General features: G+C 41.3%; 2 protein-coding genes across 3 annotated transcripts in view; one reads left to right on the top strand and one right to left on the bottom strand.

Moving 5' to 3' along the window:
- kcnip1a (Kv channel interacting protein 1 a) overlaps positions 1-4,472 on the top strand; it is a 44,999-nt gene extending 40,527 nt beyond the window's left edge. For both annotated transcript variants that reach the window (XM_086314837.1, XM_086314847.1), the window contains exons 3-8: positions 634-703; positions 839-909; positions 1,024-1,131; positions 1,211-1,315; positions 2,304-2,366; positions 2,800-4,472. In XM_086314837.1, the coding sequence (XP_086170963.1) occupies positions 634-703; positions 839-909; positions 1,024-1,131; positions 1,211-1,315; positions 2,304-2,366; positions 2,800-2,847 (465 nt within the window). In that variant the 3' untranslated portion in view covers positions 2,848-4,472. The remainder of the gene's footprint in view (positions 1-633; positions 704-838; positions 910-1,023; positions 1,132-1,210; positions 1,316-2,303; positions 2,367-2,799) is intronic.
- On the bottom strand, positions 4,224-8,360 carry tlx3a (T cell leukemia homeobox 3a). Its single transcript, XM_086314824.1, has 3 exons — positions 7,723-8,360; positions 6,473-6,710; positions 4,224-5,848 (listed from the first exon to the last, which is right to left on the bottom strand). Exons 1-3 carry the CDS (start codon positions 8,147-8,149, stop codon positions 5,665-5,667), a joined length of 849 nt encoding a protein of 282 aa, XP_086170950.1. The 5' UTR covers positions 8,150-8,360; the 3' UTR covers positions 4,224-5,664.
- Positions 8,361-13,482: the final 5,122 nt, after the last annotated feature.

Below are 13,482 nucleotides of genomic sequence, written 5' to 3'. Positions count from 1 at the left end.
TTATTATCCTCCTGGTTTTCTTTGTGTAAGTCTGTACATTTAATTTCAGTAACAATGACTCTGCTTCATGACAGAGTGAATAATTTTCACAGGTAAATAAATGGGCCAGAGTACAGTCTGCATTTGTGGTCACGCAGTAACATGCAGTAAGTTGTGAGATTAAACATTCCAGGTTTCTTTTTGCGTTTTTGGGAGAGTTTATTCATTTGTCACTTAATTGTAACACTACCATTTTAATGCAGATATACTCTGTTTTGGGTTTTTTTTGTTCTTTACTACTTTCACAGATTTTTGTCGTAAAGTATATTTTATATTGAGGTTGCATTCTTTAGCTTAAAGCTCTTTATCAAAAATAGTCTCATAAGAGACACCCTGCTGTGATAGTCAGAAACTGTAATTAGATGTACCTTTGGTGATTGTCAGGAATTAGACTGTAATCATTTTAAGCAACTTTAATATGGCTTTTTGATGACCAATCATCATCAAGTCTGGATTTATCCAATCTCCGTGCCTTATCGGCTTTTGTATTTCTCCACTGTTACACCCTCCTGTGTACTCTGTTTACTTCGTTTGTGCTTGTTCAGTTTTCACATTGCCCTTAAACTTTGTCCTTTTGTCCCTCTCTCATTCCAGGAGTGTCCAAGTGGTGTCGTAAATGAAGACACCTTCAAGCAAATATACTCCCAGTTCTTCCCACATGGAGGTGAAGTGTGTGTGTGTGTGTGTGTGTGTGTGTGTGTGTGTGTGTGTGTGCTGTGATGTTTGCATTTATGTTCGTCTTTGTCTCTGCACATTTTCCTGCCAGTGTATTAGCAACTTTTTTCTTCTTCTCCTGCAGATGCCAGCACCTACGCGCACTACCTGTTCAATGCATTTGACACAGGACACACAGGATCCATAAAGTTTGAGGTTTGCTTTATACTAACTCATTTCCACTCAATACATCTCAGCTCTTTGATACTCACCTACCATACGCCTCCCTTATTCAGTTTGTCATTCTATATCTGCTTCGTTCTCCATCAGGACTTTGTAACAGCTCTGTCCATCCTGCTGAGAGGTTCTGTCACCGAGAAGCTACAGTGGACCTTTAACCTCTATGATATCAACAGAGATGGATACATAAACAAAGAGGTTTGTCTTAACTTCTTCTTTTTTCCACATGTCAGGTTGTATTCATCATAACTCATGGTGTCTGTGTTCTGTTTCACAGGAGATGACAGACATCGTCAGAGCAATCTATGACATGATGGGGAAGTACACATACCCTGTTTTGAAAAATGACGCACCCAAACAGCATGTGGATGCCTTCTTTCAGGTACCATTATCTGCTTCCTTTATTTATAAAGTAAAAGTAAAGTAAATTTTGATTTATATAGCTCCTTTCAAGATAAAAGTCACAAAGTGCTTCACAGAAGCTAAAACATAAAAATAAAAATCAACTAAAAGCAAGTTTAAAAAGATGAGTTTTCAGCTGTATATTCAATGAAACCGACAACATCAGCTTAGCACTGCCTACTTTACTTATCCAAAAGTCGCTACAGTAGAAAATAAATGACCCATTACTGTTGGCTGCAACATCCACCCAAAATATACAATGACCGAATCTCAACCTCATTGAATATGCATCCATCAAGCCAGCCATCCAGTTTCTGCAACGTATCCCTGTCTACTCTGCTTAGACTGTGGGGGAAGCACTGTAAGCAGAGATGTTCATACATCCATCTCCACAGTCACCTGTCCGAGCTCTTCTGGTAGAACATGAAGGTGTTTCCAAGTCCAATGGTAATTTTATAGTATGTAGGGGTAAAAATTCAAATTTGCTCCGTATATTATTATAGAACTAATCTGACACAAAAAATCCACTATCCACTTGACATGGTCATATCAGCAGAGCTGGACACACTGAGCGGCTCAGCTAGCTGAGTTAACTGATTTTAAATGTCAAAGTAAATAAATTAGATAATGTGACGTTTATAAAATTCATCAACTGTCTCCTCCCTGTAGACAAGGCTAAACAAGCAGCATTTATTTTATGAAAATCAGCTGCAGCTGGAGTGAGTGGATACAGGTGGGGGTCACTTAGGGAGGTCAGGTCTCTCCAACTGTAATTGCAAACTGTAGTATGTCAGTCCTTTGGGGCTCCCACTGACCTGGTGCCTGTCTTGTCTGGTAGCAACAAGCTTCTGTCTAAGCCAGCTAAATTTTCTGTAACTTGCAGCTCGCTGATTCAACTATTGATTTAAATAGGCCGATTTACTAAATGTGTTTGTAGCTTTAAATATCACGTATTCTTCCATCTGCAGAAAATGGACAAAAACCGAGACGGTGTGGTGACTCTTGATGAATTCATCCTTTCTTGTCAAGAGGTACTGGCTTGTTTGCTTTTTCCTTCAACTCACTCTAAAGGCTTCTTCCACTGAGAATAGTTTAACTAATGCAGGATTTGCATATAATGGAAAACATGATGGCTGACTACAGTGCTGTTGCTAATGTTATTAGTGCATTTGCTCTCCGAAATGTCAGCATGTCTGCACAAAAGACCACCACAGTCACAACAGTTTTGCTAACTATTTATTATTATTTACCGAAGGCCTCTTAGATTTTGCAAGTCTCACTGTACACGCTATTAATTATGGCTGTTAGTACAGTTTTCCATCAGTATTTATCTGCAGAGATCATTAAAAATTTATGGACCTTTACTGCCCCCTAGTGGCCAGTAAAACGAATTAAATGGTGATTGTTGGCCGACTTTCTTTTCTCACAGTCACCACTTCTTAATTCTCCTTCATCTTTGCACAGGATGAAAACATTATGAGGTCCCTCCAGCTCTTTGAAAATGTCATCTAGACACGAGGGAGATGGTGCAGCAGACGAAGCACAGAGTGTGAGAAGAGAAACGAACAACAGGAAAAAGAAGGAGGAGAAGGAGTGATGAATAAGAATCTGCAAGCAAAAGGAACAGCCTAACTTGTGAGAGAAGGCAGACAAGAAGCTTGTCAATTTGGGTGTGACTGTTTTCCACAAAACCTTCTGGAAGGCATCCTACTGTAAGAAATCTAAGGCGATAAACCTTCACTGGTTTTGGAAAGCCTCCTTTAGACAAAGTTGACCTTTCTGTGACCACTTCTCTCATCTCCACCTCCCTCCCTCGTTTGTTGCTGTTGTCAGTGTCATCTTGGATGGTGCGCACTTAGTGCCACTATGTAAATACTGCCCCTCTCGCATTTGGTTGAAGGCCTTTCTGAATTATGTAAAATTGTTACCATGCAAGGACTTAAATTCCTGAATGCAACTTAGCAGAGAGAGCATCCAAACCCACACTTTGCTCAATAGAATCTTAAATAAGAGCATTACAAATTTCTGTGTCAATACAAAGAACATGAGCAATATTGTGAAGCATGCACAAGAGATTCCTACAGTGTAATAAATGAATATGTGTCATAAAACTCGGTGGCAATATACACAACATCTTGCTAAATGGTTACGTTTGGGATGCCCGGTCTGTGTGCAGCATCTCACCGAGCCAGCTCGGCCAGTTTTAGACATAAAATCAAACATAGGCCTCTAAAGGTTTGCAGAGCTGAACGTGTGAATGTGTCCCAGCTTGTGACATTCTTAGGTCTTGTGACAGCTTGCAACAGTCCTCAGAGGCCTCCTTAACTCCTAATGTGTGTTCCAGTATTGTCGGTCGGTGTTTGAATGTTGTAATGACTCGACTGTAGATATTTAACTGTTGTGTCTGTGGATTCTTCTCAGTGTCTTGAATCACTGGTGTCTGTCTGTGTGTCTCTGACTACCTGTCTGTCCTTCTGTCAGATTGGATATAACCCTATAATTATTCTACCTGCCACTCGGTGTTAAATAAAGAGCCCATTTAGAGGTTTCCCGGCATGCAGATGGAGAGCAATACGAGGATGTGCACATGTTTGTGTGTGTGGTGTGTGACGGTCCCATTTCCCTGAATATTAAAGTCTCATTTATTCTAGCGTGTAGCTTCATCTTCAAATGAGCTGACTGTGTTTTTGCACGAGAGGCGAGGTTTGTCTTTAACTCTGTCTGTTGAAAACGTCAACTCAGAGCTACCAAAACTTCACTGTGAGGGAGAGATGTTGAAGGGAAGATTGCAGAGGAGGACAAAGCTCAGAGAATAAGACAGAAGATGAAAGTAAAGACCTTTTCACTGATTATGGAGGAATGGAAGCCATGTTTCAAATAAGAGCCATCGTTTTTGAAGACTGAGTAGTGCAAAAATACATTTATAAGTGGTTTACTGTCATGCCTACTCACTGTGCTACCAATATAGTGATTTAAAAAAGCAAAAACAAACAAACCCCAGACATACTTTCACATAGACGGACGGATAGACAGGCAAACAGACAGACACACTTAAAACAGTCAGAATGAAATAATGTGTGTATTGAAATACTGTAAAAAATCATTATATTTATCAATAAACTTTTCAAGAAATAAAATCAAGTAACGTCTGCTTTTTCCCCCCCACCATGTTGCTCCATACGGTTTTTCTGTTTTACACCTTATTATATGGTAAAACCTTTAAATAAGCACATGAGCAAAAGGGTCACAACAACATTTTATACTGTACCCATATACAACGTAAGTACAAAAGGACTTGTACATTTGTGCCTCCGTTTCAAAGAACACGGCCCACAAATAAAGCATGATAATGTGCGTTAGGAAAAAAACCCCCAAACTTCACCATCACTGAACATGCATCACTCCTTTTATTCCCCAACTTACAGCTTGTTTCCTATTTTCCTCACTTCGCACCACCAAATCCAAGCATCTATTTTCTGTTTATTACTCCTTAAAATAGCTTTTCTTTTCTGTCCATAATGTAACACTGTTGTTATAATTTTGTTGGAGCGCCTTACAGGTGACTGTGATGGTGCGCTGTAGTCTCGTCAGAGTGAGTACATCTATAAATGAAGGTTTAAACACCAGAACAATTAAGAATTAAAGAGGAAGTAGATTTTATCTTCGTTGTTTTGAGCAGACATTCTTGTTTTGTACTTTGATAAAAACACAAAGAGATCTGGCCTTTCTCATAAACACATTCCAACCCGTGCACTTTGTTGTGTAGCTGCTGGAGTGCAGGCCTAGATGATTATCCTCCCACTAAAATTTAAAAAAAAAAAGAAAAAAAAAAAGGTAATAACAGAGCCAGCTGTAATCAAGTCCACTAAGTAGGGTAGACTAAGGCGATGGTCGCACTGAGAAACCACACCTTTACAAAACACTGATTCTTGCATCTCAATGTGGAGAATTAATTACCTCCATCATGTCTCCTCTTATAAGTACGAGCGCAAGAGGACAATCACATGGTGGCGTGAATTTTTTATGGTGGTAAGTCTTTTTTCGTATCCTTTGAATTTGTGTAGTCCTGGTGTTTCCAAGTACAGAGCAGCAACATTTTGTCCAATAAAGTTTCTGCTTCAGGACTCACCACGACTTCAGGTCCACTTTCACAACCACTCAATCGGGTTCTTCCGTTTTTGTTTTTTTTCTGGTCACACTTTCCCCCCCCCCCCCTCCACAGTAAGGATCACAGTAAGTCCTACTGTCCTCATGTAGGTCTAATTTAATTAAAGTATCCTCGCAGGGCTGTTAGAGGATGCTCAGTGATTACCGCTTGGTGTCTGGTCTCTACTCCCTTTCCTCGGCCCAGGGTTGAAGGTTCTGCAGCGCATACAGGGAGGAGTTATGGGCGCACAGTGGATCTGATACCGCTGATTCGCTGAGGGACTTCTGGAGGGCGGACTGCTGCAGCTGCAGGATGAGGCGATTGGCCTGCTGACGCTCCGCCTCCCTCTCCTCGGCTGTCTGCCTCCTTAAAAAAAAGAAAAAAAGAAAAAAAAGAGAGAAATGAAACATTATTTTGGTTCAATAATTTTAAAAAGGCTGTGTACGATTAAAGGAGAGCGACAGAAAGTCTTGAAGTCGGAAGATTGCTATTTGCAAGATGAAAACAGCAGCTGTGCCTTGTTAGGAAAAAGGATGGCGATGCAATAGATCTGTTCGAAGCATAAAAATGAACTCAGTAAAAATATTTTGGGAATCTGAAAGGTGAATTAAGGGCTTATTAATCAAACAATACAAAACCCTTCCTTGTTATTATTTAATTTAATTAGTTTCACTTATTTGTTTATTTTTTTTAGAAGTTTTTCAATTTAATTTGGTCGGAATTTAAAGTATTTAAACTTTAAAATTATTTCCACATACTAAACATACTACACTAAGCTAAAATGTAAATATTTTCTGTAAATGTATAGTCACATTTATGTATTCGTTTTCTTTTGCGACTGAGTCCGTTAACAGGAAGATGTCACTTGGAAAGTGGAAAGTTTGTGTTTTCAGCGTCTAATAAAGAAGTCAACGATTTTTCCTGGAATTTTTTTTTAAGTTCCTATACGGGCATCATTTTTGACACGTTATCATGACATTTCATACCAACCTCCACTTGGTCCTGCGGTTCTGAAACCAGGTTTTGACTTGCGCGTCTGTCATCTTGAGACTCTTTGCCAGAGCTGCCCGCTCGGCGCTGGCCAGGTACTTCTGTCGATGGAAACGCTTTTCTAACTCACATATTTGAACTCTTGAAAAGGAGGTGCGCGGCTTTTTCCGTTTAGGAGGCGTCCGGTTCTGGTACGGGTGCCCTATTCTCCGCGTAACGGCAAATGGCACCAGAGCCGCTGCAGGAAGGAGAGACAGCGATAAATATGAGGTGAGATTTTATACAGCAGCAGACAGACGATTTCTGTGTGGAGATCCAAGGCCAAATATCACAGAAATCTGCCCTGTGCGACAACAGTGCCCTGTTTATGCGGTGCATATGTGAAATATGGTGATTTATATTATATTTATTAAGCAAGTTAAATCTGAGCAAATCTTGAAACAAAGCAATAATAAATAGCGAGTAAATATTTCTTCTTGAAGTTGTGTGAACTTTAGATATTCGTGGCACTGGTAATTAGAACAAGAGCAACAACAAGCATTTTGGTCTATCACCGTGGAATTGTGTGTCTGTATATTTACAACTATATATAATACATGTATTATATCAGGCCTGTGGTCATAAAAGCTTCCATTAATCTTCAATAAAATAGGCCACAGGACTATTTGTGTAATAAAAACGTTTCAAATCCTCTTCACACACCCTTATAAATACAGAGAACTGGTTATAGCTTTTATTATTTTACATAATTGTGCTTCAGTTTCCTTGAAATTTATGAGATAAATCACTCCATAGTCCAATAATCAGCTTATTTATAGTTATCTTTAATTCCATAAATTAATGCATTTATTTGAGTTACTTTCATGTTTATTAGAAAACTGCAACAACGCCAGGTTGTTTGGTTTAACTGTGTTAATGCACTGGGCTTGTTTTTCGCAAAAACGTGACGCAGAAATTAAACATTCAAGTTCTACAACTGAAGCCAATTGAACAAAGCGGATGATGACGTTTAATGACAGTCTGTAAATGTAGTGCATTCTAGTATTTTTTAAAACAACAACTTGCACAATGTTCTATATATTTACGCCTTTTTAGATAAATAACGGGCAAATAAATTAAATAGGCTTTAGAGTTCTACAGATATTTGGCAGAGGTGCTGGTTTTTGTAATGGCTGAGCAGCACTTACTACCGTTTTAAACATTATAAAATATTAACGAGGGGAAGTCATTAGTTCTAACAGCTGGCCTACCTGATATTCTGTCCTTGGCAAACCTGTTCCCTATCCAAGGGAAGCACAGACCTCCAAAGCCAGGAACAGCGCTTTGCACGGGGGCCGGGGGTCCCGGGGCTGTCACTGGTCTGTGGGCTGGGACGCGAATGACTCCCCGGCTGCCCAGACTCCTGCTCTCTCCGTATGAACCTGAAGCCTCCATCGGAGGCATTACACCGGAGAGGGAGATCGAGAGCGCGGTATATGAGGGCGCGTTGGCCCCAGTCGGGCTTCCCAAACTGTAATAACCGTCTCCGTTACTTAAATCTGATCCACTTTGTCTTCCCGCCGTGCGCGCGTTTTCTGGCTCAGTACCGGCTCCCAGAATCTGGTCGATGCCGAAGCTTATGGGCTCGTGATGGGCCGGTTTTGGAGGAGGGCTCGGCGCGCTTGGTGCTTGCTCCATTCCTCGCTCGGTCGCAAAAAGGGCAAGAAAACTGAAGCAGATGGGGGGTTTTAGGCGTTGTTCGCTGTGAGGTCAAACTGTACCAAAACTCATCATCAGAAGTGTCGCCATCGCTATCCAGCCGTAAACCCAGAGTCCAGCGCGTCCCGGTTGTCTCTAACAGGCCTCTTTCAGAGGACTGGGTCCTCTCTACAGGCTGTGGTGAAAGTTTGATGGGCGTTTGGCGAGATGTGACGTTCTGTCCTCCTCTCAGCGCATCAAAACGCTCCGTCTAGCAGCTCCGTCCTCCTCCATCCCTCTCCACCTTTCATTGGCTGGCACTGGAATGACTGATTGAATGTCAGTGGGGGTAGGCCAACGATTTGGCACAATAATCAAGATTTCACATAACCACGGGCGTCAGCGTGTTATATATATGGTAAGATATGGCATCTTGATGTTGTCTGAGTGAGTCAGTATTTCATTTGGCGTTTCTTGTAATTCTAATAGAGAGCAGGGAGCAAGCAATAACTCTATGAAAATGTAAATGGAATATCGAAAAAATCGGACCCGGGGGGAAGGACCAATGTTCTCTGCTGTTTGGCGATGGATTTGAGCATTTCAACCAAATAACGTTTTGTCATTTACCTGTCAATGTTCTGCTCGTATCCAGAAATACATCCTGAAAAATCACTTTTTTCAAGTTTTGTAGTAAATAAAGGAAAAACTTTTTGCATACCCTGAAGTCTGACGAACTGAAAATTCTGCCCGTTTCCACTTTTCAGGCTAGACGCAAAGTGCGAATCATTTGTCCTCATACTGCTGCTGTCATTTCTTGACACATGTGGAATGTGCAAGAATAATAAGTTCACACGAAAACTGGCTGAAAGCTGTTAGAAAAAAAACTTGGTGATATAATCCCCTACAAATATTCTTCACCTTATAAAGAACTCACCAAAAAGGAAGAAGATACATTCCCAGTTTATATTTAAATCCTTCACTTCGTCCGCACCATATAATCAAATACAAAGAGTTAGTTGTTACAATTTGCATTTTTTAATATTCCTTTGTACTCTGTCAGGTGGGTAAAATGTCGGACTTTTAAATTTAAACCAGTAAAACGAAATTCGGTGTCCGTGAAGTGTCACACTTAAAATTTTAATCTTACCACATTATTGCCGAGTACAGAGAGAGTGTGATCACATTTTCTGGATGTTTAGGTGTGACGTTACTTACAAATAATTTCTAAACATTTACTTCATGCTCTGGTTGAACGTTTCTATTAAATGTGGGAAGTAATATCAGCTTACGAGAGGCAAATAAACACCCCAAATCCATGATAATAGCACTCCAGTGCGTAATTACGCACATCCAATTCATGACATGACACCCATCATGTAGCTCTTTAAAACAAAAAAACGACAGCAGCCTTATTGAACGTTGGCAGAATCACCAGCACCTATTGAGCTTGGCAAAGCAATACACGGCCTTATTTGTTCCTGGTAGCCAGTGCCACATTAAATGACCTGACAAGGGAAAGCCACGGGCTACTTCAGATAAAGTGTCCGGACTCTGGAAGCTGCTAACCGCTCAGATTCAATGTAACAGGCGCCCAAAGTGACCGGGTAATCACATTTTCACTAACTTGTCTCACGGACAGACAAATGTGCGTGGGGTTGGGATGCGGCAGGTGGCTTTTTAGGCTATCACATTACAGGACTTTAACAAACTAGTAGCTACCCAACATACTCATTTATTGACAAGGTGGTTTATATTCGTTGGCTTTTGTTCATGTATTTAATCCGTGATTGGTTTGGAACTGCTGCGCTTTAATTGCCGAATTAATTTATTTAAACACTTTATTTAACATTATATGGATTCTGTTGTTTTCTTGTGTTTTCGTGCGCAATTTTTGCTACTATCGTCAGTCTATTGCTGTTTTTAAATCATCAATAATTATTTAAGAAACGACTCAATTCATATTTTGTAGTCCACTTTAAGACCTGGGAAAATCTTCGGATTAAATACATTAAAATAGTTAAATTCCAGCTTGTGATACAAAATCAAATGCAAAAAAGGAGCATATATATATATATATATATATATATATACACATATATGTGTGTGTGTGTGTGTGTGTGTTTTGTTTTTTTAAAGAACCCATATCTCGCCCTTTACAATAAAGTCTTATGAAGCAATATGCGATGGGACAAGGCCCGGGGTGATTGTTTGGCAATATGGACAGAGTGTTGGCTGGTTCGCCCTGCCATATGTGAGCTCACCGGTGGCTTTTGATGGGGGAGAATTGGTCTGTTATAGCTGTCATCATTTCAGACATTTTTATGTTTCTTCTCTTGATGACATTTGCAAAGATTATTCCCTTATGACGGAGTTGTGAACAGAACACAACACACATTCAGCTTCTTTTAATTGCACGGACACTTTTTTTTAATAGGATGAGTCACACCTACATGGCAATAACTGCTGAATAGCTGTTTCAAGAAAATGAATAATTATTGTATTTATCCTGACTCCTGCACAGAGTGAATGTAGTCCCACCAGTCCGCACGGAGCACTCGTTGCAGATGCTGGGTGTTAGTAATCTGGTGTAATCCAGTGATTATGATTGATTATGACACGTTATCCCTGACCTTCCGGGATTCCACGATGGCACGGGTTGTCCAAAAACAGCCCAGGAGAAACCCCAGCTTGCATTCTGCCAGGTTTGTCAATTCATTGATCGCGTGAATGCTGGATAAAAAAAAAGTGCCGGACTTTTTCATTGGGTCGTGGATACAGCAAGAAAAAAAAATATAAGTTTAAAAAAAGATGCTGAGGGTCCATTTCAAAAGCAGCCTTAAGGTGATCTCGTTTAGACCAAAATATTTAGGCACTGTTTCGGAAAAACCTACCGCCGGTACAATTAAGATGCACATCAATCCTCGTTTTTTTTCCACAGGCAATATAAAGCTGACACCCTGATTCCAAAAGTCCAAAAAGAAACGACAACAAAAGAGTGAAAGAGTGCGATTTGTTTGAGAAATTACCACTTGATCTGCATAATCGGGGGTCTGGGCTGCAGCTCGGTACCCGGGGGCTGCGTTTTTATTGCGCGTCTCTTCGCCGTTATCAATTTCAGCAGCGCGCCTGACTTTTTAAAAGGGGGACGAGGCCGGCTGCTTCTGAATAATGAATGACACGCTTTTATATTGTCGCTAAAGTGCCCGTGATGTTACAATATGAAAAGGCAGCGGTAAGTAATAGTGCATTTAAAGGGGATGTAGTGTATTATTATGATGTAAAAGAGAAGGAGAGAGGCGAGAGGGAGAGAGAGAGGGAGATGAGTGGAGAGCAGAACCCAGAGAAAGAGAGAGATTGTTTTATTACAATAAGAGGAGATGAGTTTGCCTCGCAGCGAAATGGGGACCAGTTAATGAAACTTTACCGCAGCTAACGATTTCCCCTCCCTCGCTCTAAAAACCGCCCTTATGAAATATTTAAACTATTTAATATAGGTGGTATTAAGCTGAAAGACACTGGCATTGGCCATCTGACAACATTTACAAGGCTGTGGATTTTTCTAAAGTTGGGTAAACAAAGCTTTACGGCCCGCTTTTTTTTCTCCTCTGCGCACATACACCAGAAGTCGTGTAGTAAATCACGCTTACATTGAGCGCAATATAGTGAAAATGTGTTTTACTGTTGGGAGACTTGATTTAGTCTAATTTACACTTTTCTCCATACCCACGCCATGAGTCCCCCCCTCACAGATGCAGCATAAGCCCGTCTTGTCTGTAACGGGGGGGGGGGGGGGGGGGGGGGGGGGGGGATTGCATGGCCCCAGTGTGGGGGGAGATAGTGTTTCATATTGACATGCTCAGTGGGATTGTTGGATGAGAAGAGAGCAATGGGATCCCCCATCAGGGACACAGACAGGACCATCCTCATCCCTGGGCTGTCACAGGAACACTGCTCTGTGCTCCTGTGTGGACACTCTTATCTGCAAGACACTTAAAAAGCAGATAAACCATGTAAAATGTCACCGTAAATGTCAGTTATATGGCCTGGTAGATATTAAAGGGTTTTAATGACCAAATATGAAGGTTATAATCCCAAAAGGTTCATTTTATTGGAGGGAATCTATTTTATATTTCCCTAAAAGACAGATGATAGCACACCTTTTGCCTTTTAAATGTTGTAGGGGCTGATTTTAAAAACGTAGTGGTAGATCTTCCTGTGTTTAGATAAGACACAAGTTTATTATTTATTTATTTATTTATGTATAGGGATGGTATTTGTTTCAGTGAATGTTGCATTTTTTTGCTAAACTCAAAAAACAATGTGCTTTGGTTTTGTGTGTGTGTGTGTGTGTGTGTGTGTGTGTGTGTGTGTGTGTGTGTGTGTGTGTGTGTGTGTGTGTGTGTGTAGACCATGTTAGCCTGTCTGATGGTTGAATGCATGGCTGCCTCTTCACGCTGGTTAAAAGTCAGGGAGGGAGAGTCGGAGGGAGGGGGAGGAAAAGAGTGAGAAAGGGAAGTAAGTAACCGCACAGACATGGATTTTAGGGATGGACAAGAGCAAAAAAAACCCAGGATGGATGGGTGGATGGCTAAGACTTAGATGTGAGAGAAAGAGTTAAGGCATTAGTCCGGGGGGCTGATGATAATTGGACACATGGCTTGAGTTTGAACAAGAGGATTCTCAAAGTATACTCTTTTCTTTGTGTGCGCGTGTGTGCGTGTGTATCTAGCTGTACGTTTGGAAGTTGACCTGTTAGATGTGAGCTGAAGGCTAAGTAAAAGTTTCCCTGCTTTTAAGTCTCTCATCACACTCAATAGCTCAAAGGGATCTGCCATTGACAAAATGACTGATGCAATTAATAAGTGAGTGTGTGGGTTGTTTTTTTTTTATCTATAATGACTGATTTATGTGTGCATGTCTGAGAGAGAGCGTGCCAGGGTGGGCTTGTGCTTAAGAGCAGCTGAGTGCTCTTGAACGCCCCTGGTCGTGGCACTAATGTGTTAATTCATTACTGCTTGTAGTCAGCTGCATTGTGTCAGTGCAGTGTTTCCCGTCTCCCTCTGTCTGTGTTCTCTCCACTTCATAAAAGCCGATTATGCTGCATGTCGCCGCTGTTCCACCCGTTCTCTCATGCCTCTTGACCTCCTCACCCCTCCTGTTGCCTGCCCGCGGGGCGCTCATGCAGGGGAGCAGAGGAGGGAGGGACAGAGGACCAGCTGCCACCAGCCATAGAGCTCTGGTACCTGGCAGAGGCAGCTACTCCAGCACCCTGCTTTGCTGGGCCTTCTGGCCCCTCAGGGTGGGGGCTGGGGGTGGGGTGGGGGGGGACACCA

The sequence above is a fragment of the Aulonocara sp. 'chitande type north' Nkhata Bay genome, linkage group LG2 (assembly GCF_057382095.1).
Source record: "Aulonocara sp. 'chitande type north' Nkhata Bay isolate Kocher_YH1m ecotype deep benthic linkage group LG2, A_spYH_male_GT1.1, whole genome shotgun sequence".
Lineage (NCBI taxonomy): Eukaryota > Metazoa > Chordata > Actinopteri > Cichliformes > Cichlidae > Aulonocara > Aulonocara sp. 'chitande type north' Nkhata Bay.
The sequence above is the reverse complement of the archived record's forward strand: the minus strand, read 5'-3'. Positions and strand labels throughout refer to the sequence as shown.